We start from the raw sequence: 17,742 nt of genomic DNA, 5'->3' as shown, positions 1-17,742 counted from the left end.
GAGTGTGTAGCTTAAGCTTTGAGTCCCCACGCTCACAACGAGACAATATCCCACCCTCCCCTCTCAGATTCGCTACGACGATGACCCCTCCTAGACAATAAATACAAAAATACACAAAACTCTACTCACTTGGTCTTTTGCTTGCATTCTCCACTTCGTGCGAGACAACATTCACATCTTTGCGTTTTTGATGCCATTCACGCCATAGTGGTCTTCTTCTCACGTTTTGAGGAGTTCCTCATTAGTCGTGTCAGTATAATGAATCCATCTCCATTCGTTATCTCCATTTGATTCACCTCCAAGTCCTCACGTGGACATGCGTATGCTATCTCACATTGATTTGCCTCCATAGGATTCGATTGCTCTTTCTCTTGAGTTTTAGCAAAGACAAGCTTGCGACATGCACGCTCCTGCTTGACACCCATTTCAACACACAAGTGACCTCCTTGCTAGCTCTTTGGTTCTCGCTCCACACCTCCCAAGTTCAAAATATTCTGGAAACTCGGGGGACTTACTTCTGGCTCTCTTTCCTACACCTTCCTCTAGAAATATCCAGAGATAGCGTGACTCACTAACTTCATTTAAAGTCTGCCTGGACAATGCCGTTGGATCGAAGGTCCCTAAACCTCACCTTAATAATTTCACACTAATTTCATTGCCAAATAAAAAAATCATGCTAATTTCATGCTAAACCCTATGGATATGTGTTAGCTTAATTCTCAAGAGCACCCGTGAAACTCATTAATGGGGGATTTTATTATTGTTCAGTATGTCCCCACATACATTGAAAAATTGGAAATTCCCATTAATTAGTTGTGGAGAAGAGAAGAGGGGTGAAAAGGAAGAGGGAAAGGGCATGATTAAACTAATTGATAAAGGGGGGAGGGAGGAGTTTCAATTAAGAGGGACCACTTAAGAAGGGGGCATTAAAGAAGAAGGCAAGTGCTAAAGGTGGAGAGGTACTGGGGACCATTTGAGGGGCTTTAAAGAAGAACTCACGTATTAAAGGGGGAGGGGGACGAGGAACCATTTACAATATTTTAGTTAACCCTAGGTATGCTTTTCCATTGTATAGCTTAGTGGTAGGGCTTATATGTGAGAAAGACAACATTGTGGGTTAAAATCCTACCCTCTTGAATAATGTGCACTCCTCTTAGACATAGTTTAAATAAATAAATAAACCCAAATAAATAAATTAATCCATGGACAAACATACTTTAATTAGCCTCCATGGTCCAAAACAAATAGGAATAAAATAGCATTGAGAGAGTATGCCCCCCCATATACTCTCTCAAAAAAAGCAGATTGGAGGGAAATTTAGTGGACTGTGGGTAAGACCCCTCTTTGCAAATTGTCTGCTAGAACCCTCTCTACAAGCATCTATGCCAGAACGAGCCCAGGTTTGTGGACCTCAATCGTAGATGGAACCTCAAGCATGGGCTAGCATGGTGGAAGAAAAGGTGTGAGACGATCTGGCGGGTGTGCCTGGTAGGCAAGGCGAGGTTCCTCATGTGGAAAGTGTGTGGCTTCTGGTTCGGGGAAAGCTAGCAAAGCGTCTCCCACTTAACCCGATCCATGGTCTCTGCAGGTCGTCCCCTGAGTTCATAAGGCACCTCTTTTGGAATTGCCCCATCATGCGAGAAGTGTGGCAGAAGGTAGAGGTTGCTATTAGAAATGTCGGCATGATGTCGTGCTTCAAGATTGGAACGAGATGGAGAATTGATTTGTTGGGAGACACTCATAAACTTCCCTCAACGTTGGCAGCATGCTGGCCATTGATTAGGGCAGTAGTACTCTTGGCTGTGTGAGAAACCAGGAATAGATTAGTTTTTCAACACAGACTCAGAAGTGGCTCATGGCCTTGTACATCGTGGTAACTTATTTGGTAGATTTTAGCATGATCATAGTAGCAGGGAAGGACCCTCTATTCAGCGCCATGTTGGAAGACATGGGAAAGAATATTAGGCTTAGTTAGCGCTTCTTGTTTGCGTGCAGCCTTGGGCCTGGGCGGTGAGCCTGATGTAGACCCATTTTTGTAATACTGGTCTTTTTTGGTTGGGCTGACCACCCCTATAATATATTCGGCTAATTTTTTTTAAAGAAAAAAGAAGAAGAACAAGTTGAACCACATTCAAGTGGCCTGCCCCATGAAGGGATTCTCAATAGGAAAGAGGAAAAGAAGGAGAAAAAGTTGGAATGACATTAAGTGGCCAAGAAAAGGGGGACCAAAATAGAAAGAAGAGAGAAAGGGGGAAGAAGAAGTGGAGCCTCAATGAATCACAAAAAAGCTAGAAATATTTAAAAAATCAGTGAATCTCAGCTTCTTAAGAGAGGAATCGTCAATATAGCCTACCTTACAGTAGGCCAAAAAACTTGTTCAATATATGGGGGGACTTACCATTGTTCAATATAAGGGGGGACTTAATCTCTAAAAAAGAAGAAGAAAAAACTTGTTCAATATATGGATTGTTCAAGATATGGGGGGACTTAGGTAGGATTCACAAACGGGCATGAACGTCCTAGCAAAAATGATATCCGTGAATAGCTGCTGCCATTTCAATTGTCGGCCCGCAAATGGTTTCACAAATGGGTGCAGACATGCTTTTGTGGCATCCCAATAAAGTTTGGACAGAGTATTTTTCTTGGGTGGCAATCCAAGGCCGCCCAATAAAAATTGGAGGCAGACAAGAGTAAGAATTTGCCATGATAACCACTTGGCCACTTCTCATTTGCTGATATAATTAAATTTATGTGTTTGTCCGGTGCCCGGCTGTGAAAGTGCTTATGCCCAAGCTCCCTCTTAGTTGCGCCGGACATGTACCTGCTTTGTTTTGTTTGAGAAGATTGGGTTGCCTATATTGATTGGCGTCGACAATTAGAGTGCCATTCCTCTTGCAGAACTTGTTATGGCTTACAAGAGGACAAGACATAGCTTGAAAGATAGGAAAGTTAAACAAGTTGAATGATTTTTGCCATTCATAAGGCCTGCCCAGAAGGTAATTGGTGGAGGAATTTCCAAGAACTAGAGGCGTAAGCAGCAGCAAATGAGTTGGAGATAATCGAGGAGCAAGGGCGTGGAGGTAGGGAAACTTGAGAGAGAGAGAGAGAGAGAGAGAGAGAGAGAGAGAGAGAGAGAGAGAGAGAGAGGAAGGATTGAAATATTAAATTGAACTAGACTAACTTGGACCAATACTAGTGGAACAAAAATGGAAACCAAAAGAATTTCAAAAAACATGAATTTCACTTTGCCAAGCTCAACCATCGTTACTTAAGGCTTCCACTTAAAACGTGGCAGGCCAAAAACGCGCTCAGATTACAAGGATGTTACATGCATGGATACGATAACCAAGTGTAAATTCTAATAAGGGTCAAATTTACTCAATTACGTGGAATTAATTGGTAAACATTGACCATAGGGCCGATGGTAAGAATGTTACATGCATGATTATGATAACGAAGTGTAAATTCTAATGAGGGTCAAATTTACTCAATTACTTGGAATTCATGGTGCTTGGGTTTTTGAGAGTTAAATTGAAGTGTTTTTGTGTAGATTTGAAATCAAAGACCATGGTTTCTGCAGGGCCTGTCCAGGAGTCGGCAATCATGGATTGCAGAATGAGAATTCGAGGAAGAAGTCTCTGGATGTTGATCATCTTGCTTTCAGCCGTCTGCTTATCCCAGGTAACATTGCTTATCCCTGCTCCAATCCATTGCTGGGAATGGGGCGGCTCATGCTGGGATCACGTCGATCGATACCTTTTTTTTACATCATAACCCTACAATCTTACTGCTTTGCTTACCGGTCACCTGACTCTCGAAAGTGCAGAATGTATGGTGCTTTGGGCTTCTTTCTGTTATTGCAAGAGCTTTTGTATGTATTCTCTTGTCCTAATCCCTGCATTAGGGAATTATTCGATTAAGTCTAGCTTACATGTCGCATTTTACAGGTCATTGGTGCTGGTTCTGCGGCCAACGGAGTTACACGGCAAAAAATTTCATCCTCATCCTCATCCTCATCAATTCTCTCCCTGTTCAATTTGAAGGGAAAAAGTAAATTTTGGAGCGAATCTGTTCTTCGTGGTGGTAAGGCTTCGCCGTGCATCCAACAAGAGGATCTCTTTCTTTCGACACAGTATGACGTATGATCCTGCACTTATGACTTGGCACATCCGGCATGTTCATAGATTTGCTCTATAGATAGGCGACGGCTAAGGTGGCAACTTCATTTGCACACTTAATGTGGTTTGCTGATTCTGCATGCTTTTGAAGATCTTAACTAAGCTTTCTTAAGATAATGGCAGTGGTTTTGGAGCTGGATTTCTAATTCAATCCTTAATCGTATTGCTGAATAACCCATGTATGTAGCTTTTGACGACTTGGAGCGATCTGGGTCAGGCAAGGCGGCACTGAAAAATTTTACCAAGGCAGGTACTGATGAGCAAGAGGTGGCATATTATATCACGCTCATGGAGAGCCACATGCATTTATCATATTTTGTGTGGACATTGATGAAATCTCTGCTTGTTAAAGTATCCAATTGTCACAACTGTATTGCAAAGGACAGGCAGAAATTCAATCGAAACTTGAAGTGAAAGAATTAACATAGAAACAAGGGAACTTAAATTAGCTCTCTTCTTGAATGCTTGCCACATTGTAAAAGGTTTTGCTCCATTCGTTGTTTCTTTTATTGTGGAGGAATATTTGAGCTTGCATTGCAACTCTTATTTGAACGCCTTCTTTAAAGAATCCTGTTTTTAAAAGGTCGAAGAGATTTACTTTTTCCATCTTTGGAGAGCAGGGAGTAGACTTCTAGTAAGGTCTCAGCATGGGAGTTAACCTTTGGATTGCATGGCTGTGAAGTTGAGGAAAAGCTCGGATCACAGAACCTAAAGGATCACATCCATGCAAACATCAAGGGGATGTAACATTGACAACGAGGGAAAAAAATAGACAGATGCAGATTTGGGCTGGGTGAATGGTATGCTTTCCCTGGGAATGGGTGAATCGTCCCAAAACTGCTGGACTTTGTACACCCTTCATTTCTAACCGCCAAAATGGTCACTGACATTTCAAATCACGTGGCAAGAGATTATCTACATCAATAATCTATTATTTTTTCCATAGCTATTGTAAAAATTGCATAATATTAAAAATGGAAACACATCATGAAGAGGTGTACAACTGGACTTGAAACTTACATGAATAAAAGAATATAAAAACAGCAACTTGTTGACACTTCAACTTGTAAATATAACTTATGTGATGCGATGCTGAAAAGGAAGACATGTACTAGACATATTACGTACACCTACATATACATACATATATAGAATCTGGAGAATTTGAGAAATTGCCAATCAAGTTTTATTTGGGCTTATAAACATTTTCCCTTCACCAAAAGAAAATCTAGAAACTGTGAAGCAGGGGATCTGGAATTTTTTCCTTGATCCACAGGATCACATAGATGAGAGGCGAACATTCACACTCATCTCATAGAGGGCGTAGGGAGACAGGGCCCTCCCTGTTACAGTATTTCATTGAGATATACTATACTTGCTGGACTACCTTACAGAGGCTCAATCGTTATTCCCCTTGAAAAATCACAAAGCTTTCCACTAGAAACTCACACATTCTTCCCCATATCAGTAGTATGAATGTGCTTTTGAGTATAGGGCCCTAGGCAGCCAATGGGAGCCCTCTCTTCGCAGGGATTGGCAATCTAGTATAGAGTGTCCTCTTTATTTTTGATACTCTGTTAGTGTGTATGCAAATTCTAGTGCTGCTGGTGTAGATGAAGCTCATATCAGGATGCACAAGGGAATTAGGGTTGGAGTGGATTCTGGTTGGTTAGAGTAGGGGGCAAGAGTTTTATTTCCTTGCCGGAGGAGCTTGTGTCACTTTTGTGGACCAGAACAAATTTAAAAACACCTTTTAATGGGGTTTAGAAGATATTTGAAGGACTACAACGAGGAGACGCTCCGGTTAGAAGATTCAAATGCAAATAGTTGTATAAAAGCTTATTATTTTGGAAAACCTGCTAAATCTGGACATTTTATAACAATGCCAGACTCTGGAGACAAAAAATCTTCTTATTAAGTTTAATCAAATCGTCCAAATTTAGGGATAGCCCGAAATAGATGTCGTATCGGAGACCCAAGCTAGGGAAGACATCAGGGTGAGTCAGGACTGTCACGGTCCAATTCTGATAAATGAATGAATGATGGCAGATCAATTATAATGTTTACTTTTGTTGGAATACAATGGTCACCTCCCTACCTGTGAGACCCCGTATGAGGACATGGGGGAGGGTGACATACAGCATAGGATGAAATGAAGGGGTATGGATTAGGGATTCCATGTGGGCAGCAACATGGGCCACCCTTGTTACCACTTACGGATGAAAGGCTGCCCTGTTTTAGGGCTGACACACGGGCTGGATACAGCCAGCCATGTGCCCATGGAAGGGACCAGAGGGCTGGGAGATGTGCCAACATAGGAGCTGCAAATAAGCCAGGGCTGCGGCCATTTATAGGGCCAGCAGACTGGTGGAGACTTCAGTAGATTACTTTAGGGTGGATGTTTGTACAGGATTCTCGGTTGGTTGGAGAATGGATGGTGAAACCCTTTTGTACAGACAAAGGGGAGTTCTCAGAGTGGATGACGTGGTGACAAGATTAAGTTGTTGATCAGTGAAGGTTATCATGCGGATTTTCTAGATTGATGCCGAAAGGACCCATTGGAAGGACCACCAGGTGATGATCCTATTGAAGTCTTTCAGGTGGAGACTTGGCGGAGATTAGAGGAGGTTGATGGTGCCCATCGGTGAAGGTATAACTCCAGAGACACCTGGAGGGATTCTTGCTAGTTGGGATCTAGGTGGACTTCGGATCAGCCACAGGGATCTCACTGCACAAGGTTTCAACAACCAGGTTATGGATGGTGCCTGTTCTAGTCGGTTTGGAACATACCCCCGAGGCAAGGTAAGTTTTCGAGGGGGGGACAGTTGGATGGTCATCTGTCAGATGAATGATTGGCCTCTACATTTGCGGAGACGATGAAATAAGGGGGACAGCTGGATGATGGTTGCACCAGGAGTGCTCATAATCATAACAAGTTCATGATCGAAGACAGTGGTGCCATGGACCTGTGGTGCTGACAATAATATACCTGTGTACCAAGGTGGTTCACTTGCACGGGAATGGACCTGGAGGAGCAAGAGCTACTGGTTGAAAGACTAATGAACAAGGATGACTTTGACTTTTTCCAAAGGGCTTGTCCATGGGAGCCCATGGAGCATCTCCATCGACATGTGGGGGTTGGCTGTACGAAAGTTGGCCAATTTGGGGCAGCCTTCAGCCTATAAAAGGGCCTCCTTGGGGGGTCGTCTCTTGCAGCAGTCACTCTTGGTAAGAGTCAAGTGCCACTCAACAAGCTAGACAAGAGGACTGGGATGTGTTGGATTTAAAATGGAGGATTTGGGTTCGAATTACGTATCTGCATTTCCTGAGTATGCCAATCCTGTGATCCATACAATTTCCCATGTGTAAATAAAGGGTCCATTGATCCCCAAAAATTAAGAACTCTCCAGCACTTCATTTGCACTCCCTCGTCTGTGATCACAGGTTTCTTTTTGGTCTGGCATGTTCTCAGAAAGAAATGCTAGCCCTCGTGCAAAGCACTGGATGCTTCTCCAGTAGAGTCAGTTCTTGTGCAATCCAGTCCACTTCAGGGAGCAGACCAAGAGCCATCTGGTGGGTGTAGGGGAGCGAGTGTTTGCAGCAAGGGAAATCTCAGGTCTTCATATTTTATAGCACATGACTAGAAGAGCTGGTGGGCAGATTGCAGCCAAATCTCGACCCCCTAGATCAATTTGCAGCAGAGTCTTGGCCTCCTGGATCAATTCGCAGCAGACCTAGGCCACTTTGGAAGGCTGGAAACCCTAATCGTAGCAGGTAGGCTGCCCTCCTGGAACAGAATTTGCAGCAAGATCTATTTCTTTGGAGAACTCACACCTGCAAAGGGAAAAGGATTCGTTTGTTGGAATAAGTCGCACAACAGTCTGGAAGGTGTGGGAGAGCAATAGAAGGAATTCACAGCAAGGGAAGGAGACTGGGAGAGAGAGAAGAAGACAATACACAACACTAGAAAGAAGGGCTGCTCCCCCCTCTTCCTGAAGGTCTTTATTGTAATAGAAATTAGCTTTGTACAACTGGCTCTGAGAAGAGCATGAAGCCGAGTACAACTCTTCAATGATCCTGGAGCTATGAGGCCCTTCTTTTATAGACTTGGCCTAGCAAAAAGCTAGACCTGCTTTTCTAAAGCTACTTTTTACAAAAGTTAAGCTTTCCTGCTTTTAGGCCACCTTGGGGCAGCTTTTATGACCTTTTTAGAGCCCTGTGGGGCCCTCATTAATGGTGCCATCTTCTTGGTACTTTTTGCCATGTGGGACCAGCTTTTTGGCACTTGCTCCATCATTTATGAGCCTTTTAGCACTCTTCCAAGTCCTACACAAACACCAACACTTTAACTGATTAAAGGTTAGTGAAATGCATGCATTCCTAGTTCTTGGGCTAATCCTAGTCCCTTGTTTGCATCCCCACAGTTCTCTTTTACCAATGCAAAGCAAAAGAAAAAACAACAAAACTTATTGTAGTTAACCAAAGTCAACGTCTTTGACCGGAGTCAATCTATAAAGTTTCTTCTTTATTTCTTGGGAGAGGTACCAAATGGTCACACAAAGGGACAAATCTATCCAGTGTAGAATAGCTGGAGCGTGGTGCACGAGCGTCAAAGGAAGACGGAATCAAGGGAGACTTGTGCCTCACCATTAGGCTGCCTTCACAGCGGCAATGAGGTCAAGGATCCGGGAGCAAGCACTGCCTATGATAGGCTGTCCAAGGGAGCAGCAGTAAGGGGTGACGGGGGGTGTCCACCACAAGGCCCCACACAAGCTCTAGGAGAGCAGCGCAGGCTGAGTGTTTTGGAGGTGCCACAAGGATGTAGGTGAACAGGGGTCCACATCTAGTCAGCATTCTGTTGATAAAAGAATGCTTTGTATATAATTTGGTCCACATTGGGCAGTTATATATTGCTGTTTCTACTCTCTCTTTTGAGCATTGCTCATTTATTGTCTGCACATCTACATATTACACACGTAGGAAAGAAGTTGGATTTGAATTTACCAGAGTGTGATTCCTGGGCACCATACTCTTTGGTTAGCTTCCATTGCGGCGAGCGTTGGCCTTAGCAAGCAACCTCCACCCACTCTTTGTAACATTTACGACTATCTGTCGAGGGACCACAGCTTCTTGCACGGATGATCCGTAGAGCAACCATCAGTCTCACTCCATATCCTGCTAGTTTGGGTCTACCCCTCTATAGCTTGGTGCATCCTTCCATGTGGTCATCAGAGGAGTTGGTATGCTCTTTGCCAAGTATGTCTCTCTTTGTGCCCATGCAGTAGCCACACTCCTTATCATTTGGACCCCATCTGCTTCTATTTTGGTTCTAGTTTCTTTACTGGTTCCAATTCCTCTATTGATTCCAGTTTCTTTGTTGTCCCCAATTTCCTTGCTATTGTTGTTGTTGCTCCTGCTGAGCAGCCTTGGCTGCATTTGCACCAATATCCACCAAATTTTTCCGGACAGAGCCAATTGTTCAAAGTGAAATGTGCTTGCCGAACAAAGCGGTGGTGGTGGCAACAACATACTCTTGGATCAGGTCATGCAGAGTGTGAGCGGCTTGCTCCAAAGAACCATGTCTAAACAGAGCAGTTTGGGCACTCCTGGAGCAGGTCGTAAAGAAGAAGAATGATGCCTTCACGCGGCAACAAGTCGAGCAGCAGTAGCAGCTTCTGAACGACAAGATGGTTAGTATACAGGATTGCTTTGGGCATCATGGAGCTGTGAAACGGTGACTTGAGGGCAGCAATTGTGCAAAGGAGCACAGGTGTAAATGGATGGGAGCGATTCTTCAAAGTTTTGAAGCAAATGACGGCCAGTTTCTGTGTGAGCAGCGGCTTCCAAAAATGGGTCACGCCGAGAAAATGAAATTTCTTGATTCTAGAAGATGGTGACTACCAGCACAAGATAGTTGAACAAGTAGGAGGCATGCATAGAGTGGAAGCTGAACCAAACAAAGCTCTGATACGAATTTTTGGAGTGGGGATGCAGAAGAACACACCAGAGCAAGGAGACAGAATGTATAATGTGGAGTGTTGCAACATAGGTACAAGGTAAGTAGGGTGTACCTTTAGGGTACACCTCCCGTTCAAGGTGCATTCATGTGCATTGGGGAAAAACCTCATAGTGAGGGAAAAAGTGACCCAGGTTCGTAACTATAGTTCATGAGCACCCAGCTTCTATATGCTAAGGGATTTTAACTTTAGGCTTTTGAGAGGCCCTCATGCGACATTTCAGCGTGTGAGCCTTCCTGAATATGTCAGCTCACATGCCACATGTCAGCCATTCTAAATTAGGTTTCCACAAATAGTTGTGACCTAATTTTGTCATTCTAGCATTTGTATGTTTGAGAATTCAGTTCTACTTCAAACCTTTAGGGATAGCCTAACAAAAATTTGGGTCATGTAGGCCCATCTATAGGTTCCAGTTTGGGGTCAGCTGGCTGGCCTGGTAAAACAGCCAGGGCAGCCAACCGGTCAATGCCCACTGTGAGTGTTTACTGGGTGCCTTGTTCCATCATTGACCTTCACCTTTGGAAGCGCATTCGTGTTGGAAATAGAGGATAGAATCACTCACACCTGACTTCCTATCTAGCTCATACAACACTCAGAAAAATCTGAAAGAGAGATAGGATAGAAACTCAGATATATTCCTCCACAAAAGTGGGTAAACAAAAGCTCAAGGATGAGCGTGTACAAACAGCCCGAGATGCTCTCAATGATGCTGAGCCTATTCCTCTCCTTGTGCGCTTGCAGGTGATGATGAATGAAGGGGGAATGGGGGCTTTTTATAGGAAGGGCTAGGCCCCCTCAAACTGGCTGACCAGGGAGTCGTCTCCCTGCCCAATGCACCGACCTGCCAGCCCACCAACCGACCAGACTGGTCGGCCTTTGCTGGCTGATCAGGCTGGTTTGGGCCAGGCCTATATAAGGGCCCATAAGCCCTGCTTATGGGCTGCTGTTGCAGCTCCCAACGCTGCCCATGTGCAGGTCCAGGAGGCGCCTAGGATGCCGCGCCATCTTCTTGCTGCAGCGCGGGTTCCCTGCCAGGTAGGTCTGCTGCCTTTTACCTTCCTCTACCCCCTATGGTTTTCTGCCCCCTTGCCCCCTCAAATTGGGGGCTCACAGGTGGGGCAGTGACCTTCTAACACCCCCTCTCAATGACACAATTGTGGGCCGATCCCCATGCCTCGAATGAGGTGTTTGAACCGCTCCCTGGGAAGCGCCTTCGTGAAGACATATGAGATGTGGTCGGGTAGTATATCAACTCTATGACTTCTTCGTCGATGAGTTTTCGAACAAAGTGGTAGTGGACCTCGATGTGCTTAGTCTGTGCATGAAACCTGGGGTTGTTGGCGATTGCTATGCAACTCCGGTTGTTGCACATAACCGCAGTCACATGCTCTTTGGGCTACATTCATGTCCTCCAAGATCCACATGAGCCACAATGCTTCACATGCCGCTGTATAGGCAACCATGTACTGTTAGAAAAGAGAGAGTGAGAGAGCAGGAAGCAAGAGAGCTGAATGTGGTGCTTGCAATAGAAGAAGTGTCTAATACAAGAAGTGGGATGGGTTTTGTCTCAGTGACAAAACCTTATCCTTCACTAACCGTAGTTAGTGAACTAAATGTGGTTAGGGGGAAAAACCTCTAAATGAGGGAAAAATGCCCCTAACCTACTTATTACATTACATTGGTCACTGCTGAATTATAATAATAATTCTAACACCCCCCTGTAGTGCCAATGTCAGACTGTTTCTTGCTCAAGCAAGAAATGCAAGCATGTCCTAGAAAGAAACAATTCCCACTGGTGGACTGCCTAGTATCATAGTCTCCAGCCCAATTTGAGTCACTGTAAGCATGCATCTGTAAGTCACCCCCCCGGGGAAACATCAAGCCAAAAGACTTTGTACCTTGCAAGTAACAGAAGATGCATTTTACAGCTTGCCAATGCATAATCTTTGGGCTGTGCATATACCTGCTCACCTGAGAAACTGAAAACTGAATATCAGGTCGTGTATTGCAGAGATAAATGAGGCATCCAACAGCGTGCTGACTATAGAGTGTGACATCAATTGATTCACTTGCATCATGCATTGTAAGCTTCAGCCCCGGCTCCATGGGAGTGGACATAGGCTTGCAATCATGCATGTTGAGTCTCTCCAAGAGCTTTTGAACATACTTGGACTGAGACATAACAATGCCACGTTTCTCTTGAATAAATTGGATCCCCAAAAAGAAATGTAACAAGCCCACGTCTGACATAGCAAATGTAGCTTTCAATTGGGCCTTGAAATCTGCAATTACTTCCTCATTTGATCTGGTGAGCAGCATGTCATCTACGTAAAGAATGATGACCAGAATATCCCCCCCATCCTTCTTGATGTAGAGGGTGCTCTCAGTTGGACTATTGTGCAGCCCCTTGCTGGTCAGAAAGGCATCAATTTTGGCATACCATGCACGTGGGGCTTGTTTCAGCCCATACAAAGCTTTATTCAGCTTGCATACCTGAAGTGCATTTTCTGAAATTTCAAAGCCCGGAGGTTGTTTGACATAAACCTCTTCCAACAAGTCTCCATTAAGGAAAGCTGTTTTAATGTCTAAGTGATGAACATTCCATTCAAATTTGCAGCCATGGCTATAACTGACCTGATGGTTGTCATCCTGGATGTAGGAGCAAAAGTCCTCATAATCTATGCCCTTTTTCTGAGCATATCCTTTTGCAACCAGCCTTGCCTTGTACCGATCAATGGACCCATCTGGCTTTCTTTTGACTTTGAAAACCCACTGTGTACCTATGGCATTCTTACCTAGTGGCAAATCCACAACATCCCAAGTCTGATTTTTATGAATGGACTGCAACTCATCGTGCATGGCATTCATCCAATGCACATTATCTTTTGCTTCTTCAAATGTCTCAGGCTCCTCCTCATCAAGAAGAGTACCTGCATAAGCTGATTCAACTGAATGAGCTCCCTCCATGTGCCTTACTGCACTACGAGTTCTGCCAGGCAATGGAGCTTCAAGTCTACTCTCCCTGAGAGTCTGAAGCAACCAATGCGGGACTGTTTTGGTTGCGTGTATCTCTTGAATCTCTTGCCCGACAACTTCATCCACATTCTGAGGTTGTACCAATTCAGCTGGGGGCTGAATCTGTACTTGTGGAGCTGGCGGAGGTTGCTGTAAATTCTGATTTTCATCGGGGGAACCAAATGCTATAGGAAGCATCCCCTCAAACACATCATTTGAAGAGGCCGGAATCTGAAATTCAGCATTTGTATATGCAGAATTTTCAGAGAATATCTCTACTGACAAAAATCTTGCGTGTAGCAGGATTGTAGAGACGATAGCCTTTGCTTTGTGAGCTATATCCCACAAAAATGCATTTTAGTGCCTTATCTGACAACTTGTGTCTGAACTCCACAGGCACGTGGGCATATGCAACACAACCAAAAACTCTGAAGTGGTCCACTGAAGTCTTTCTCCCATGCCATGCCTCATAGGGAGTGATTGTCTTCAAAGCCTTTGTAGGAGCCCGATTTAAAATATAGTTGGCACACATGAGGCCTTCCAGCCAAAATCTGTGAGGCAACTTCTTACTTGTGAGCATGCATCTATCCATTTCCATGGTGGTGCGATTCTTCCGCTCAGCTTTGCCATTTTGTTGAGGTGTAAGCCTCATTGTAAGCTGATGCATAATGCCTTTTTCCTTCAAATGTCTCAAATTCATTAGACATGTACTCCCTCTCTCGATCTGTGCGAAGTGTCTGCACCTTGAGTCTTGTCTCATTTTCAACCATAGCCACAAAGTGTTTGAAATGCATAAACACTTCTGATTTTGCCTTGAGACCATAGACCCAAGTGTAGTTGGTAAATTCATCTGTGAATGTAACAAAATAGAGATAACCCCCAAAAGCAGGTGTCCTCATGGGATCGCAGACATCACTGTGAATAAGCTGCAATTTTCTTGTAGCTTTCACTGCACCATCCTTCTTGAAGGGAAGCCTATGCATTTTGCCAAGAATGCAACCTTCACATGCATGAGGAGGAGGCGACTCCAAAGGAGGTAATGCATCAACCATATCATGCCTCTGAAGTGTCATTAAGCTGCCATAGCTCATGTGCCCATACTTGGCATGCCACAACTCCGCATTGTGCATTGCAGCAGTGGGAGTGCTAACTGATAATGCAAGATGGGATCTTTTTTCATATAAATCAAGCTGAAAAAGACCCCGATACAAAGTGCCAGACAACCTCAAAGCATATTCATTTTCTTTGTCTCTGACTGCACACTTGTCATCATAAAAAACAACCTGAAATCCTCCTCTATTGAGTGAGGACACTGAAAGCAAATTCTTCTTTATACCTGGCACATAGAGTACATCTGATATTCTGAAATTTGTGCCATCAGTGGATGTGAGAATAATTCAATAATGTCTCCCACTCCACACACTGAATGAGAAGAATTATTTGCACAAGTTACCTTCTTCTCGGTGGGTGAAGAATGCAAAGTTACTTTCTTGGAAGTGATGTGCTTTGATGCACCACTATCAAAATACCAAGTATGTAGTGTCTCATCAACACTGAAAGAGCATTCATCCTTTGAAGGATCGTAACTGCAAGTCAAAAAAGCATATGGGTCATCATCATTAGTGGCTGTAGTATCTGAACTACCCACTAAAAAATCTGAAGTGCAAGTCAAAAAGGCATAGTGCTCTTCAACCAAGTTGGCTGCAACATCTCCTCCATGGCAATGTGGACCTGATGCTTCTGATATAGCCATACCGGAATTCATTTTCTTTTCTTTGGCTATGCGCTTCTTGCACTCTCCAATATAATGACCTGGCTTCTTGCAGTAATGACAGATGCCCTTCTTTTTCCGCTTGTTTGTATCACCCTGTGCCTTATAAGAAGGCTGTCCAGAATCAGCTTTATGCTGATGTGTGGGCTGATGGGCATGTGGCTTATGCTGCCCTTTACCCTTGGGCTTGAACTTAGAGAGCATAGCATGCTCACCAGCCCGGGTTGCCATATTTTTGCGTGTTTGTTCCTCCTGCAATAGAAGTCCTACCAACTCGTGAAAGGAGAGAGGATTGCTGCCCCCCCTCAATGACCAATTCAGTGAGGTGTGGAAACCGAGATAGGACTCAGGAAGAGAGTTCAGAGTGGTGGAGATCATCTTTGAATCCGGAATGACTTCATCAATGTTCAACAATTGTTCCCTAAGATCCTGAAGCTTCCTGAGGTGAGAATTCATGGAATCTCCCTCCTCCATATGTGTATGGGAAAGTTCTCGCTTCAGAAAGGAAACCTTGGCATCTTTCCTTGCTGCAAACATACTCTCAAGTATTACCCAAGCTGCCATAGATGTCTTGCATGACCGAATATGAGGTATAATGAACCTCTTGACAGAAAGAGAAATTACTGAAAGAGCTTGTGCATCTCTAGAGTCCCATCTTTTCTGCTCTGCTGTGGGAGCTCCTGGAGCGGCTGCTCCAATCACCTGTGCTGTATTTGTACCTCTATCCCTGCCTCCAGCTGTAGGAGTGACAGGTATAGGCGTTATATCTAGTCTTTCTTCATCTCCATTGACATAATCCCAAAGATTTCTGCCAACCAAGATATTGTGAACCATGAAACTCCACAAGGAGTAGTTGATGCCATCCAACTTATCTTCCTGTGTGAGAACCCTGAACACCTCATTTGAGTTGTTCTGTGCCATTTTTGCCAGATAAACTCAGAAATACAGCAAACTGAACAAGTAAAATCCCTTCCTGGGATGTAAGATGCACAAGTAAAATCTACCAAAGAAAATCTGCCCACAGTGACAAATATTGTCACAGCCTATCAAAGGCTCAAAATGGACCACAGTGCTCTGCTCAATGCCCAAAAATCTGCAAATAGAATCTGCAAAAGGTGGCAAAAGTCTGCAATTTGACTCGTACTGAGTCCAAAACTGTTTGCAAACTTCCAAAATGCTCTTTTACCTACAAAATTGCAACCCAAATGCAAAAGCCCCAATTTCTTGTGGGAAATTGCATACAAAAGAGGGCAAATGGTCTGAAAGCCCCAAATGTTGCACAAATTGAACTCTGCCTGCAAAAGCCCCAAATTTCATTGCCAAATTGCAGTGTAATTGTAAAAGCCCCAAATTTTTGCAAGAAATTGCAACTCAAAAAAGGGGCAAATTGATTGAAAGCCCCAATTTGCAATTTATATGCAAAAAGAACCAAATTCCACTGCCAATGTGCACAAATGAGCACACCCTCAATCCCAAAATGCACCTGCTTGAACCCACAGCCAAACAATGGCTGAAATACACAAATGTCTGTCAAAGACCACCTTCCGTGAGAATCTGCAAATGCACCAAGAACTGAACAGATTTGTGTAACTGTACGAAATGCACTAAATGCAGTTGTACGAAAGAGTAGGGCCACACGTGCGGCGCAACTGTACGGTCGAGAGGTACGGAATGCGAGTAGGTACGTATGGTTTGTACGGCGCTGACAAAGCGTACAGATGTACGGACGAAATAATACATGCAGTATGGAAGTCCGTACGTCGTACGGCGAATGTACGGCTATTGTACGACGGGACTTCAGTACGATTGTACGGCGCGGGAGAGTACGGATGTGCGATTGTACAGACTCGGGGATGAGTGTACGGCAGATGTATGGAATAGTCCGTACGACTTGTACGGACATCAGTTCAGGAGCAGCGCACTAACGAGTACCGATGAGCGCTGTTGTATGGATGGAAAACTGTACGGATGACGAGCTGCTGACGACGAGCTGTACGGACGACGAGCAGGGAGCAGGGTAGCTGGGTAGGAAGCTTGCGGGCAAGGAAGCTAGGAGCAGGATCTCGCTCTGATACCAAATGTTAGAAAAGAGAGAGTGAGAGAGCAGGAAGCAAGAGAGCTGAACGTAGTGCTTGCAATAGAAGAAGTGTCTACTCCCAACTCAATGCCTCTAGTATAAGTGATGCCGTAGGTGCAGGTACCCTTCAAGTATCTTAGCACCCTGATACCTGCATCCCAATGAGCCTTCTGGGTGTGGTAGAGAGCTGACAGAGCAATCCAACTGCGAAGGAAATATTTGGTCAGGTATTGGTGAAACTCCCCACCAAGTGTCGATATAGTGATGAATCAACCGGCTGAGATGGATCACGCACACTCAGCTTCAGACCAGTTTCCATGGGAGTCACTGCTGCTTTGCAATTTTCCATCTCAAAGTGTTTGAGCAGTTCCCTGCAACACTTCTCCTGTGAAATAAAGATATTGCTCTTTCCCTGCTTCACCTCAATCCCAAGAAAGTAGTGTGAGTCAGTCATCTCGAACTCCTCCATAAGAAGTCTCTTGACCTAAGCAATTTTCATCGTATGATCCCCCAATAATGATGAGGTCATCCACATATGTAGATGTCGGCGTAAACCAACTCGAGCGGCTTCTTGGCCTGTGATGAGGCCTCCTGTGGGAACTTGTCCCTGTGTTGCTTGCCTTTCATGCAAGCCCTATATACACGATCATTGCCTGCAATCAGTGGAAGTCCATCCATCATCTT

At 44.3% G+C, this 17,742-nt stretch overlaps 1 protein-coding gene across 1 annotated transcript in view; it reads left to right on the top strand.

The window, feature by feature from the left end:
* The first annotated feature begins 3,432 nt into the window (after positions 1-3,432).
* LOC147879547 (uncharacterized) overlaps positions 3,433-17,742 on the top strand; it is a 150,500-nt gene continuing 136,190 nt past the window's right edge. The window contains exons 1-4 of the mRNA XM_087371536.1: positions 3,433-3,460; positions 3,581-3,681; positions 3,948-4,083; positions 4,366-4,428. Coding sequence (XP_087227662.1) covers positions 3,442-3,460; positions 3,581-3,681; positions 3,948-4,083; positions 4,366-4,428 — 319 coding nt within the window. The 5' untranslated portion in view covers positions 3,433-3,441. The remainder of the gene's footprint in view (positions 3,461-3,580; positions 3,682-3,947; positions 4,084-4,365; positions 4,429-17,742) is intronic.

The sequence above is a fragment of the Dipteris shenzhenensis genome, chromosome 33, assembly GCF_047967505.1.
Source record: "Dipteris shenzhenensis isolate YYH24624 ecotype China chromosome 33, Dip_SZ_1.0, whole genome shotgun sequence".
NCBI classification, from domain to species: domain Eukaryota; kingdom Viridiplantae; phylum Streptophyta; class Polypodiopsida; order Gleicheniales; family Dipteridaceae; genus Dipteris; species Dipteris shenzhenensis.
The sequence above is the reverse complement of the archived record's forward strand: the minus strand, read 5'-3'. Positions and strand labels throughout refer to the sequence as shown.